At 33.9% G+C, this 12,798-nt stretch overlaps 3 protein-coding genes, 1 long non-coding RNA gene and 1 pseudogene across 6 annotated transcripts; 3 read left to right on the top strand and 2 right to left on the bottom strand.

Moving 5' to 3' along the window:
• Nucleotides 1–1,643: 1,643 nt before the first annotated feature.
• Nucleotides 1,644–2,381, bottom strand: LOC110224681. The gene is made up of 2 exons (XR_002329176.1): nucleotides 1,937–2,381; nucleotides 1,644–1,832 (listed from the first exon to the last, which is right to left on the bottom strand). It is a non-coding gene; the product is annotated as an uncharacterized LOC110224681 (long non-coding RNA).
• A 644-nt stretch (nucleotides 2,382–3,025) lies between these two features.
• LOC9329564 (zinc finger protein CONSTANS-LIKE 15) lies at nucleotides 3,026–5,480 on the top strand. The gene is made up of 4 exons (XM_002893457.2): nucleotides 3,026–4,150; nucleotides 4,356–4,520; nucleotides 4,789–5,033; nucleotides 5,154–5,480. The coding sequence occupies exons 1-4, from the start codon at nucleotides 3,377–3,379 to the stop codon at nucleotides 5,254–5,256; spliced, it is 1,287 nt and encodes a 428-aa protein (XP_002893503.1). The 5' UTR covers nucleotides 3,026–3,376; the 3' UTR covers nucleotides 5,257–5,480.
• Nucleotides 5,481–5,567: 87 nt separating this feature from the next.
• LOC9329563 (RING-H2 finger protein ATL20) lies at nucleotides 5,568–7,815 on the top strand. Of its 3 annotated transcripts, none has more exons than XM_021011219.1 (4): nucleotides 5,568–5,651; nucleotides 5,729–5,784; nucleotides 6,231–6,830; nucleotides 7,390–7,815. In XM_021011219.1, exons 1-4 carry the CDS (start codon nucleotides 5,587–5,589, stop codon nucleotides 7,701–7,703), a joined length of 1,035 nt encoding a protein of 344 aa, XP_020866878.1. In that variant the 5' UTR covers nucleotides 5,568–5,586; the 3' UTR covers nucleotides 7,704–7,815. The 3 variants fall into 3 exon arrangements, with proteins under 3 accessions (XP_020866878.1, XP_020866877.1, XP_020866879.1); XM_021011218.1 differs by having other exon boundaries at nucleotides 7,288–7,815; XM_021011220.1 differs by having other exon boundaries at nucleotides 5,578–6,881; nucleotides 7,312–7,815.
• A 451-nt stretch (nucleotides 7,816–8,266) lies between these two features.
• Nucleotides 8,267–9,990, top strand: LOC110225473 (annotated as a pseudogene).
• A 457-nt stretch (nucleotides 9,991–10,447) lies between these two features.
• Nucleotides 10,448–12,432, bottom strand: LOC110225472 (probable 2-oxoglutarate-dependent dioxygenase AOP1). The gene is made up of 3 exons (XM_021015312.1): nucleotides 11,988–12,432; nucleotides 10,892–11,228; nucleotides 10,448–10,797 (listed from the first exon to the last, which is right to left on the bottom strand). Exons 1-3 carry the CDS (start codon nucleotides 12,368–12,370, stop codon nucleotides 10,549–10,551), a joined length of 969 nt encoding a protein of 322 aa, XP_020870971.1. The 5' UTR covers nucleotides 12,371–12,432; the 3' UTR covers nucleotides 10,448–10,548.
• Between the last annotated feature and the right edge of the window lie 366 nt (nucleotides 12,433–12,798).

Below are 12,798 nucleotides of genomic sequence, written 5' to 3'. Positions count from 1 at the left end.
TTTCAAAGCCGAAATCCAAAGTTCTTAAGTTCATACCAACTACTTTTGAGCTAAACAAGATTTTTTGGCAAGAGCTTTCCTCAAATTAAATCATCGATCAAAACTCAAGAATTCAAATAATCCATATAATAGTAGTAATTTGCAAAAGGAATCGAAGCACAAACTCTCTTAATACGTGAAGATTTATGCTTTAGGTCAGTATCATTCTGATTCTTACCATTCGCCACGAACTTTTCAAGATATTTATACTCAGAAAAAATAGCGGATTATTTTGAAAACTACCCTGTTTTTAAGTTATACTTTGAAAAATACATTTTTTCTATTTTTTCATGAAAACTACAATCTTTTATATATAAAATGACAATTTGGTATTAATTTAAATTTAAAGCTATATTTTTAATAAATAAACTAAATTCAAAATTTAGGGAAACAAAAAAAAACTAAATTCAAGATAATTTTAGTTAAAGTTTTCTATATATATATATATATATATATATATATATATATATATATTTTAACACTAAAATGGTTTATCAATTTATATATGAAAATTTAACAAGATAATATCTAAAAATATTATAAAATCTATTACTTAAAATTTGTCATGTTATATAAAGTAAAATTATCTCCAACACTCCAAACACATTTTTCAACTCAACATTTCACAAAACTTTACTTCAATTCAATGATTCTCTTTGAATTTTTTTGTTATTCTTCATTGTTTTAAAAATAACGCATGACTTAACAAAAAATATGACTTCATATCGGTAGAATGTTGTTATGCATTATTTTTAAAAATATATTTATGATAATAAATTTTCGGAATTGTTAGTTATATAAAAACTTTGTAAAAATTTAATATTTAATTCTTATCAATAAATTTATTTTCTATTTAAAATATAGATATTTTGATTAATTTTTATTAAGTTTAAATTTTAGTAAATTTACATATTAAGTTAGTTTTTAAAAAAAATTAAAGAAAAGCTATTTTTCAAAGTGTAAACAAAAAGAAGGTATTTTTGCAAATTTACTCAAAAGTAGCAGTATACGGCTAAGTTATAAAAAAAAACAAAAAAACTTACTGAAGCCAATGGACAAAAAATAATATCTAACATGAATCCTAAAATATGTATACGATTTTAGCACCTCTCACTACAAAAAAAAGATCATTTAGCATCATTTATTTTGAATTTTTGTATTATTTATAATTGATGTAAAAGAATTTTACATCACTTAACTAAATGATTTATATATTATTGATGCAAATAATTTGCATCATTTTATTAACAACTGATGTTAATATTCAAAATACGTACATCGATTATTGTAATTGATGTCAATATATATCAATTGCTAAAAAATGATGTTAACTTTTACATCAATTTATTTAACTGATTTCAATATATTACAGAATAATAATTATTAGATTAATAAAATAATTAATTTTTTAATATATTTTTGAATTATTATTTGATTTGTTACTTTTTTTTTAATATATACCAAATCATGGTGAATATTCTCTCCCAAAATCTCTCATTGCAATCTTTGATAAAATACTTCACATGAACAATAAATCTTTTAACAGAAAAAAAAATTATAATTGAGTTTTGGTTTCTTCATGTACGTTTTTTTTTTTTTTTTTGAACTAAACTTCATGTACGTTTAAACACATCTTCCTTTGGTTCCATACTTGTTCCTTCCATTAATTGTTCTTTCTTCTTGGAAACTTCAATTCTTCTTCTATGCCATCTCTCTTCCATTTGTGGAATCAAGATCATACTTTGGTTATGACTTGAGATCTCTTGAATCATCATCACACTTAAGTTTTTGCTCTACAAAATAAAAAAAAGATTAATTGTTTAGAAATTTATAGAAATTTTTGATCGGAATTAGAATAATTATTTGTAAGTGTATTTAACATTAAGTGATGGAGTACCTTTAGTTTATGTTTCTCCAAATTGTGTAGGAAAACACAGAGTCCTAATGATCATTAGTGCAGTGTTCATGACAAATTTCTGAAAATAGAAGAACAAAAAAACTGAGTGATGGTCAAGAAAAAAAGAGAGGTAGAATGACAGAAAATAAGAAAGTATTTAAAGGTGGAGAATTGAATGAGATCGAGTTATGAGATTTCGAAAACTAACTTGAAGATATTCTAAAAACATTTTTTTGGAAATAAAATAGGAAAAAAAGATCGTGAGCGTAAAAGAAGGATTGTGGGTAAGGAATAAAAATAAATAAATTTGCTTATTTTGAGGATTAATAGGAACTAATATTATGATAAAACCAATATAATTATTTATTTATGGTAATAACAATTTAACGTCATCTATAACAAAATTTTCCAGTTATTTTTTTAATAATTAAATTACTTAAAAATTTATTAGCTTCACTTTTTATTGATATAGATTTTGTATCATTTTTAAAAGTGATGTTAATAAAATTAAGTGACTACATCGGTTGTTAATTGATGCAAATACATATCTTTGTATCAATTTTTTAAAGTGATGCAAACTAATACAAATTTGTATCACTTTGATTGAACTGATGCTAAACAAGTTAATTAACACATCACTTATTAAAATTGATGTTAAATTAATTATTTTGTGTCATTTGCTTATAAGTAATTTAAACTAGTATCATTTATATTTCTGATACTATTTAATTGATGTAATCCATCCTTTTTTTTGTAGTGTCTTCTGTCAAGAACCGGCCCTACAGACTACAGAGACGATGATATTATCTTCTCCTTTATAAATAATTCTTTTGATAAGAAGAAAAAAGGAATTCTTATTGAATTCCAATATATGGTATATGGTTTATCATGCACAGCAATATATGTTATACATTATGCTGCAATGTTCGTAAATACCAGAAAAAAAAGATGATTCAAGCCGTTACTACTTGCTACACTGATCAAAAAGTTAATTGCTATATACGGAAAGAATTAATCCCGTAAAAATCATGTGCTTTTGAACTAACTTTCCCTTTATACGTTAAAATAGATATTTAGGTGAAAAAGCAGATTAGATATTTTCCTTTAGATCTACAGTACCTCAACGTAATAATGGCAACTCCCTCAGCAGTCAGCACTCATTTACACCGTCAGATCTCAACATATCTCGATCTGAAACAATCCATCATACACAAACTTCCATACATCGCAACACAGTAATAAATCCCAAAGCCCTAACTGTTTACAATAATTAGCTTCGTTGTCTTCTTTATTCCAAAAGATTTGCAGATTATTTTGACAAAGCCCAAAAAAAAAAAAAAAAAAAAAAATCCGAAATGGAAAACGTGAGTAATGGATTTGTCATCATTCATTCTCACCGTCCTTAATCTCTGAAAGTTGATTTCGAATTTTGAGGAAGTTATGGCTAGTTCGAAGAGAGTACCGTGCGATTTCTGCGGCGAGAGAACGGCGGTTTTGTTTTGTAGAGCCGATACGGCGAAGCTGTGTTTGCCTTGTGATCAGCACGTGCACACAGCGAATCTCTTGTCGAGGAAGCACGTGCGATCTCAGATCTGCGATAATTGTGGTAACGAGCCAGTCTCTGTTCGGTGCTTCACCGATAATCTCATTTTGTGTCAAGAGTGTGATTGGGATGTTCACGGAAGCTGTTCAGTTTCCGATGCTCATGTTCGATCCGCCGTGGAAGGTTTTTCCGGTTGTCCATCGGCGTTGGAGCTTGCTGCTTTATGGGGACTTGATTTGGAACAAGGGAGGAAAGAAGAAGAGAGTCAAGTTCCGATGATGGCGTTGATGATGGAGAATTTTGGGATGCAGTTGGATTCATGGGTTTCGGGATCTAATGAATTGATTGTTCCCAGTGATACGATGTTTAAGAAACGTGGATCTAGTTGTGGGAGGTATAAGCAGGTGTTGTGTAAACAGCTTGAGGAGTTGCTTAAGAGTGGTGTTGTTGGTGGTGATGATGAAGATGGTGATGGTGACCGTGACCGTGACTGTGACCGTGAGGGTGATTGCGATGGAGATGGAGAAGCAGGAGAGGGGCTTATGGTTCCGGAGATGTCGGAGAGATTGGAATGGTCAAGAGATGTAGAGGAGATGAATGGCGGAGGAGTTAACCAGCAACCTTTGCAGTGGAATGCTACTACTAATCCTAGTGGTGGCCAGAGTTCTCAGGTTCACTCTCTTTTGATTTTTTGGCCATGAGGCTAAGAGCAGTTTAGTTTTTTCTGGTGGGTCAATCTGTTAATGAGCAAGTGAGATTAAGTGGTGAAATGGTTTTGTGTAAGGTCAAATTTAGTCGCTCTGTGTGGTTTTATGATTTCTCAAGAAGATCCAACAATGATGGGTTTCTTAACCTGTGCCGTGAACTTGTTTACAGATATGGGATTTTAACTTGGGACAGTCACGGGGACCTGAGGACACTAGACGAATGGAAGCTGCGGATGTAACCAAAGGTGCTGCTTCATTCACAATCAACAATTTTGTTGACCATATGAATGAAACTTGTTCCACTAATGCGAAAGGTGTCAAAGGGATTTGCAAGGTAATAGTTCTCATAAACCTTAGTTATTTAAGTGTTTTAAAACCCATAGGTTATACATCTCCAGTTCATTCTCAAAAACTGTTGTAGACAGTTGCTTCTCTCAATGAATGATAGAATTCAGAACATGAAGCCTACTCAGAAATAAGTTACACGCTGGTTTGCTTTTCTTTGTTTTACCTCAGCACCAAGCCCCCATTCTAACATTTTGGCTTATGATATCTATGTGCTAGGCAACTTAAATGTGATGCTGATTAGGATTCTTTTGCAGGATGACTACAAGCGATCAACTTCAGGCCAGGTACAACCATCAAAATCTGAGAGCAACAATCTTCCAATTACCTTTGGCTCAGAGAAAGGTTCGAACTCCTCCAGTGACTTGCATTTCACGGAGCATATTGCTGGAACTAGTTGTAAGACCACCAGACTCGTCGCAACTAAGGCTGATCTGGAGCGGCTGGCTCAGAACAGAGGAAATGCAATGCAGCGTTACAAGGAAAAGAGGAAGACACGCAGGTAAATGCTGCCTGCTTTTTTCCTCTTCCCTTTGGTAACTTTCTATTGCCCATCTCCCAAAGAACCTGATGTTAAGGATATTTCGTTTCTCCCTTTGTCTTGGATCTTGGGTGCCAACAGATATGATAAGACCATAAGGTATGAATCGAGGAAGGCAAGAGCTGACACTAGGTTGCGTGTCAGAGGCAGATTTGTGAAGGCTAGTGAAGCTCCTTACCCTTAAGTCTCTTCACATAGGTTTCCTTTTAGCTACAAAGTTAGTTACTTTTTTTACTTCCACTGCCTCGTAAATGTATAGACGGGTCTTGTTTCATTTGGCCGCCCTTTTCTGTTTTTTTGCCTTATCTGGCTCCTTTATGTACCTTGGAATCTTATCTAGTTGAAAAAGGATTGTAACCTTCTAGAAAGCAATATTCTGTTGACTGTATATACTTGTCTATCCAAGCATTTTGAAGTCTCACAACCTAATACCCCTTGATAGTCTTTGTTATAAAACCCTGATTTATGGCTGTTGATCAAAGTTTTCCAAGTCCAGTGCGCAGATGGCGAGCGGATGTATGGATGTGGTTCTTCTTGCTGTTTCTTGGGTGATTCTGGCTGTGTTAGCCAATTCAAAAGGTATACATCTCCCTACTTCAAGAGTTACTCGCAGGCACAACTTCTCAATCGATTCTAATGTAAATACATACATGTAGTGTAATGTTGTTTATGCCTGGAAGTCATAGTTCTGAAGAGCTGGGATCCGATGCAGGTGACTCCCTGTACTTGATTCTAAATTTCTTATGATGCTAACAATAGTGTCATTTGTGTGTGAGTATTATAATAACCTTAAACATACAGTGAGCTCACTCTAGGCATTAGATCATCGTCCGCTTGTCGTGGGAACACTAGTGCGAAACCATGAGTTTTGATTAGATACTTATATCTAGTTTTAAAGAAGGTTATCAATTTCAGGGCCGAACATATGTTTTGAATATTTGACAATTCTTCGAAAAAGACGACCAATTCTCTGACTTTCCTCTTAGCGACTAAAAAAAGGTTGAACTCCTTTATAAATTTTTCGTTTAACAATTCCCTTAGTACCGGACCACATTATGACTCCCTCAAAAAAACTCTTCTCTTTATGTTTCCTCTTCATCTTCATCTTACCTCTCTCACACGCGTCAAACCCTCAAAAATGTTCTTCATCCTATTCAGGATCATATTATAGATGTGGACCACTTGGAGTGTACATTCGTTTTCCTTTCTGCGGCCATCCAGGATTCAATCTCCACTGCAACAACCTCAATAAGACAGTCCTAGAGCTTCCTATGTCCGGAACATTTCTTGTTGATAGAATCGACTACTCAAAGCAGCAAATTTCTATCAGCGACCCTGAAGACTGTATGGTCAAAAGGCTTTTAACCTTCAATACTTCAGGATCTCCTTTCTCTAATGGCTTGAGTACTGTCTATTACACGTTCTTGACCTGTCCGAATGAGGTCGTGAGGCTGTCTTGGTATCCGCGCATCCGTTGCCTAAGCAATTCTACCTCCACCTTCTTTTCCACGTCTAATATGTCACTTGCAAATTCAATGCTGCCTTCTTGCCAGATCGTGAAGAGACTAGCTGTTCCGGTAAGCGTGTTTTATGAAAATGTGCTAACTCATGAGAAAGGATTCTCTGATTGGATCAACTATGTAAACCTTTTGCTGGAATGGAGCTCGCCAAATTGCACGGGTTGTGAAAAGAAGTCCTTGAGATGTGGTTTCAAGAACAAGGCCTCCCTCGAAGTCAAATGCTTCGCTTATCCACCCGGTATGATCTTTATGGTTTTAACTTCTTCTTCTTCTTCTTCTTTACTTATAAGTTATAATCGAAGAAAACTCCATTATTGGTAAGGCTGAAGAAGTTTTGGTAGAAAACTTCAAATCCAGGTATTCTTTTAGGTTTAATCAAGAAAAGTATTTATTCATCAAAAAAAAAGGGAAAGAAATCCTAGTAGGAATTACATTTGGAAATTAGTAATTGACTAGTGGATTCGTTAATTAGTTTTTCTTTGGTCGAAGATTAGCTCTAATTTAACCAACGGAAGCATTCTCAATTTCTCATTCCCCACGCTAGCTAGCGATCGCTATTCGTTAGAATACTCGGTATAATTTTTTTTTATTAAACTGACATTTGTTGAAATAAACAAATGTCAAACCAAAATCCTATTTAATTAAACTCTCTACTTCGACTGTTTAAAACTCATTCTTGATATGTTATCCGGCAGATGAAACAAACGATAGCTTACGAGTACTAATTATAATCCTCTGCTCAATCGGAGGAATCACCATCTTCACTACTTGTATTGTTATGCCCATTTGCAATTCAGAGAGGTTTGTCTTTCAGAGAAGACAAAATGCTGCTATCGCAGACACAGCCCTAACGCAGCAGCCAAGAGGGGATGTGGTCACTACAGGTCTTGACCAGTCTACAATAGAGTCATACAAGAAAGTGGAGTTAGGAGAAAGTAGAAGGCTTCCGGGTACTAATGGTATCATCTGTCCCATTTGTTTATCAGAATATGCTAGCAAAGAGACTGTACGGTGCATGCCAGAATGTGAACACTGTTTCCACGTCGAATGTATCGATGCATGGCTCAAGATTCATAATTCATGTCCTGTTTGTCGTAACTCACGCTCGTAATGAAGGTGGTTGTCCGAATATGAAGTATTTCAACATTGTAATGAACGTCACTAATTATTCTGTTTTGTGATAAATATGTGTTTATATATATGGAGTGAAGATGTATATTTGTTCTGGATTAAAGATTAATGATATTGTTTTTTCTATATAGTTATAGCTGAACGTGACCGCTTTCCACACGTGATGTGTCAATGTCTTGTTTAAGACGCAAGGTTAGTGTCTTTTTGTTTTGTTTGGAGTTCTTCTCCGGCTTTGTGCCAAACTACATGAAATGTTTGGAATCCATATCAACCATTATATGTGTCGCATAACCAACACAATCAATATACTGCTATAAAAAAAATTGAATTGAAAGAGTATTTCAAGGTTGCAATGGATGGAAAAGTTATTATAAATGTGGGTATTTCAAGTTGGATTTATTATCAAACACCCCATTTACGTAACATATATACTTCAATATTTGACTATTCTTCGAAAAAGACATATACAATTTTCTCTGACTAATTTCCTCTTAGTGACTATATAAGAAATTGTTGAACTCTTTCATAAATTTTCGTTTTAACAATTTCCCTTAGTATCGGACCACATTATGTCTCTCTCAAAACAACTCTCCCCTTTAGTTTTCCTCGTCCTCTTCATCTTCCCTCTCCAACACGCCTCAAGCCCTAAAAAATGTTCTTCATCCTATTCAGAATCATATGATAATACATGTGGACGATTCGGAATTCCCATTCGTTTTCCTCTCTGCGACCACAAAGATTTCAATCTCCGCTGCAACGACCTCAACAAGACAGTCCTAGACCTTCCTTTTTCTGGAACATTTCTTGTCACGAAAATCGACTACATAAAGCAGAAGATCTCTATCAACGACCCTGAAGACTGCTTTGTTAAGAGGCTTTTAACCTTCAATACTTCAGGATCTCCTTTCTCTCCTCGCTTCAGTCTCCAATACACGTTCTTGAAGCCGTCTTGGTATCCGCCCATCCGTTGCCTAAGCAATTCTACCTCCTCTTTTTTCGCCACGTCTAATTTGACTCTCGCAAATTCGATGCTACCTTCTTGCCAGATCGTGAAGAGAGTAGCTGTGCCGGTTAATCTGCTGTTTGAAAATGATAAATTTGCTACTCTCATCAACATTGTAGACGTCGTGCTGGAATGGAGCTCACCGAATTGCAAAGGCTGTGAAATGGATTCCTTGAGATGTAATTTCAAAAACAAGGCCTCCCTTGAAGTCAAATGCTTCGCTGATAATTCCGGTACGATCTTGATTATTTAACCTCTTCTTTTTCTTCTCTTTGTTCTTATAATCGAAAAAAAACTCCATTATTGTTAAGGCTGAAGTAGTTTTGGTGGAAAACTTCAACTCCAGGTATTCTTTTAGGTTTAGGTTATTCAAGTAATTATTTACTCTCTAAAAAAAATTTAGAAATCCTAGTAGGAATTAAATTGGGAAAATGATGAATTGACTTAATCTGCTTCGAATTATTTTCAAATTTAATATTTCACTTCAACCAACCCATTACGCTACCAAACAATATTAGATTTTTCTTTTCTTCTGAATGCAGCTAACACTTAAACAAAACAAAATAAAATCATATTAGATTCATTTTCAATAGCTTTACCAACAAAAAAAAAGATTCGATTTAAAAAGATTTGATAAGTACGTGAATTAAACTGATAACTTTTAAAATAAACAAAAATCAACCAAAATCCTAATCAATAAAACACTCTACTTTAACTGTTTAAAATCATTATTGAAACGTTATTCAGCAGGTCATTTAAGGTCTAGATTACGACTACTAATTATAACCCTCTGCATAATCGGAGGAATCACCGCAACTTTTATTGCTATCCACGTTTACAATTCCGAGAGGTTTGTCAATCAGAGAAGACAAAATGCAGCTATTGCAGCCAGAACCATAACGCAACAACCACGAGGGGTTGTGGACTTGTGGTCACTACGGGTCTTGACCAGTCTACAATAGAATCATACAAGAAAGTGGAGTTGGGAGAAAGTAGAAGGCTTCCGGGTACTAATGGTATCATCTGTCCCATTTGTTTATCGGAATATGCTAGCAAAGAGACTGTACGGTGCATACCAGAATGTGATCACTGTTTCCACGTTGAATGTATCGATGCATGGCTCAAGATTCATAATTCATGTCCTGTTTGTCGGAACTCACGCTCGTAATGGAAGTTGTTGTCGTTGTTGTTGTTGTTGTAATTGTTGTTTTGAATATGAAGTATTTCGACATTTTAATGAATGTCACTAATTCTTCTATTTGGTGATAAATATGTGTTTATATGTATGTTCTAGATTAAAGATTAATGATATTGTTTTTGATTTTTCCACTAGACTTATCTCGTAAACTTACGCTTCATAATTATTTCGGAGACAAATTAATGCTTCATCATAGTAATGAAGTATTACGCCAAACATAAAAAAGACCTAAGTTTATTTATTTTATTTTAATAGGCATACGTTATTGAAAGAATAATGAAAGATTTAAGTATAATAGCGTAAAAGGAACAAGCAAAAAAAGCTTTTAAAAGGAACAAATCAAACCAAACCAGAAGCAGGGAAAACTCAGCAGTCAGGTGCCATCTCTAACTTAAGTTTATGGCGATCAAAATAATGTTGGACTTCCATCCTCTGATTGTATAATGACTCAAATAATTCTGGAGTTTCTGTAAATCAGGTTTTATTACATGTTCAAACATATGAAAAAACAACTCAAGAGCAAAAAGCAAACAACCGAACAAAGCATATATAGCTAATGATCAAATGATACATAGTTTTATTTATTCGCAGGGCATAATATATAATAATGTTTCGATAATATACTTAAAGGGCACAGTAAGTGGTGAGATCAGATATGTCTTTCCTTGCATTAGGTAAGTTGCTGAATTTCAAGAAACCCCAAAAATCAAAAGGCTTATAGAGACGAGGATGTTCATCATCTACCATCTCCTCAGGCGCATTTATGATCACTCCTTCTTTAGGAATCGTGAACAGTGCAGCCACATACCGATCTTTCTTTCCGGTTATAACCACACGGTGAAGCGGAGGAAATACCCCACCATTCAACAGTACCTACAACACCGTATTCTTACATATGTTAAATCACATAATTAAAAGGTTATAAAAGAATGAAACTTGAGAGACAAGGAAGCTTAATTTTAGTTACATGAAGAGAAGCTCCGGCCATAACAATGAAAGAAGAAGCTTGAGATGGCTTAACTTTGATCCACTCTTGGCCATCTTTGGTTTTGATCTCCAAGCCATCTACTGCATCGTTCTGGCAGAGTATTGTGAGGAAATGCCTATCGATATGAGGGTAAAAACCTATCTTATTCTCTGTATTATCATCGGAGAGTCCTTTGTATTTAAGTAACTGAAAGTGCTTATTCGCTGAGTTAAGATGCTCCTCCATGTATTTCTCGAGTCCGAAACTCTCCAGAGTCATTGTCCTCACCTTCAAGTTTAATTCTATTAACTTCTCCGCAAACGACTGAACATTCTTGCTGAAATATATATGTAATACATCTTAGTAATCGATATATACCTCTGTTTTGACATTTTTAAATTATTAACCATCATTCATGATATATAAAATATTGTAAACATATACTATACTGATATAGACTGAACTTTATAGACGATTATATAGTTAAGTGAGACAAATATTTGGTTTACATGTATTAGAGCGGATTTTAGGTGATTAAAAAATAAATTCATCAATCTATCTTCATCACACTCCGCTTATTGGTTAAAATGTTCTGATTGGTTATATTAAAAAAAATTTGCATTAAAAAGGTGACAAATCATGAATTAAAGTTGACAAATCATGAATTGCCCAAAGTGGAGAAATCAGAAACGAAGATTTATTGGTGTCATTAAACCATGATAGAGAAATGGTCCAAATTTTTTAAGACGAAAAAGGGTTAAATTAAATATTTTTAATAAGTTATTATAAAAAAATTATAGATAAAAATCGTAAGTGTCATTCAAAGAGATAATTAAATATATATTTTTCGTAAGTTATTATAACAGCTTTATTTTGTTCTAAAAACTTTACACAAAACTAAAGCTAAAACTAATATTAAAATATAAAAACTTATCTTAGAACTCATTTTTATTTCAAAAGTTGTTAAAAACCAAATACTAAATAAATTACCATTCACATTTTTAAATAAATTAAAACCAAGAGCCAAATATTTCTGTAAAAGCCTACAATTCATTGCCAAAAGTTTGTTTCAAGTGATAACTGATAAGAAGGGTACCTGACGAAGATGTTGCCTTGATCCCAAAGCTTGTGAGTCAAGTCATTCACAACATTAGGATTATCTACACCATAAAAGCCCATGCCCTCTTGTAAAGGGACTCTCGGAATCGTCAAGTATCCTTCGTAATGCACGTCTGTCTTTGTACTCAGTTTGGTCTCCAATGGCAAATCGAAAACCTCCTTGGAGGCCTCGAACAAGGCCTTCCTTAGCTCCATGGAAGCTCCATCGAACAAGGCCTCGAAACATCCGTACTCTTCTAAGGCTTTTCGGACTTGGGATCTCACCAAGTCCCACTCGGGGGTTTCCGGTTTGAGATCTTGACTGGAGAAGTCGATGATCGGGAGCGAAAGGGGAAGTTGGGTTTCCGAACTTATCGCCATCTTTAGTTGGTGTTGTGTAAAGATTTCAAGATTAGGAGGAGAAACCTAAGAGGAGAAAGGCCAAGTGTTCACATATATAGTCCAAGTGTTCACCACGTGTTCACATATATTTCGGCCCAAAAGACCAAACATGACAACCCAATCAAATATCACATTCATACATTGATCATATGATTACATACCATTTAAACATTGATCATATGATTACATACCAAATCAACAATAAAAATAATTAGAAATTATGAATAAAATAAAGAAATAAATTCTATTTATTTTATGAATTAAGAAAATTAAATTTATATAAACAATCAAAACTAAAATAGAAAAAATCTCTTAATAATAACAATCCTAGAAAATGAATCCTAAGGGGATGTATTCGAACTAGGATTTTAATAAATTTTGGGTTTTTATTGAAATCACCTGTTATT

The sequence above is a fragment of the Arabidopsis lyrata genome, assembly GCF_000004255.2.
Source record: "Arabidopsis lyrata subsp. lyrata unplaced genomic scaffold ARALYscaffold_1, whole genome shotgun sequence".
NCBI lineage: Eukaryota > Viridiplantae > Streptophyta > Magnoliopsida > Brassicales > Brassicaceae > Arabidopsis > Arabidopsis lyrata.
The sequence above is the reverse complement of the archived record's forward strand: the minus strand, read 5'-3'. Positions and strand labels throughout refer to the sequence as shown.

Coding starts and splice junctions, on each gene's coding strand:
- LOC110225472 (XM_021015312.1), bottom strand. CDS start 12,370: ATGGCGATAAGTTCGGAAACCCAACTTCCCCTTTCGCTCCCGATCATC. Junction 11,229..11,987: donor CAAGGCAACATCTTCGTCAG/GTACCCTTCTTA, acceptor TATATATTTCAG/CAAGAATGTTCAGTCGTTTG. Junction 10,798..10,891: donor TGGCCGGAGCTTCTCTTCAT/GTAACTAAAATT, acceptor ACGGTGTTGTAG/GTACTGTTGAATGGTGGGGT.
- LOC9329564 (XM_002893457.2), top strand. CDS start 3,377: ATGGCTAGTTCGAAGAGAGTACCGTGCGATTTCTGCGGCGAGAGAACG. Junction 4,151..4,355: donor GTGGTGGCCAGAGTTCTCAG/GTTCACTCTCTT, acceptor ACTTGTTTACAG/ATATGGGATTTTAACTTGGG. Junction 5,034..5,153: donor GAAAAGAGGAAGACACGCAG/GTAAATGCTGCC, acceptor GGGTGCCAACAG/ATATGATAAGACCATAAGGT.
- LOC9329563 (XM_021011220.1), top strand. CDS start 6,128: ATGACTCCCTCAAAAAAACTCTTCTCTTTATGTTTCCTCTTCATCTTC. Junction 6,882..7,311: donor TTCTTCTTCTTTACTTATAA/GTTATAATCGAA, acceptor ATAGCTTACGAG/TACTAATTATAATCCTCTGC.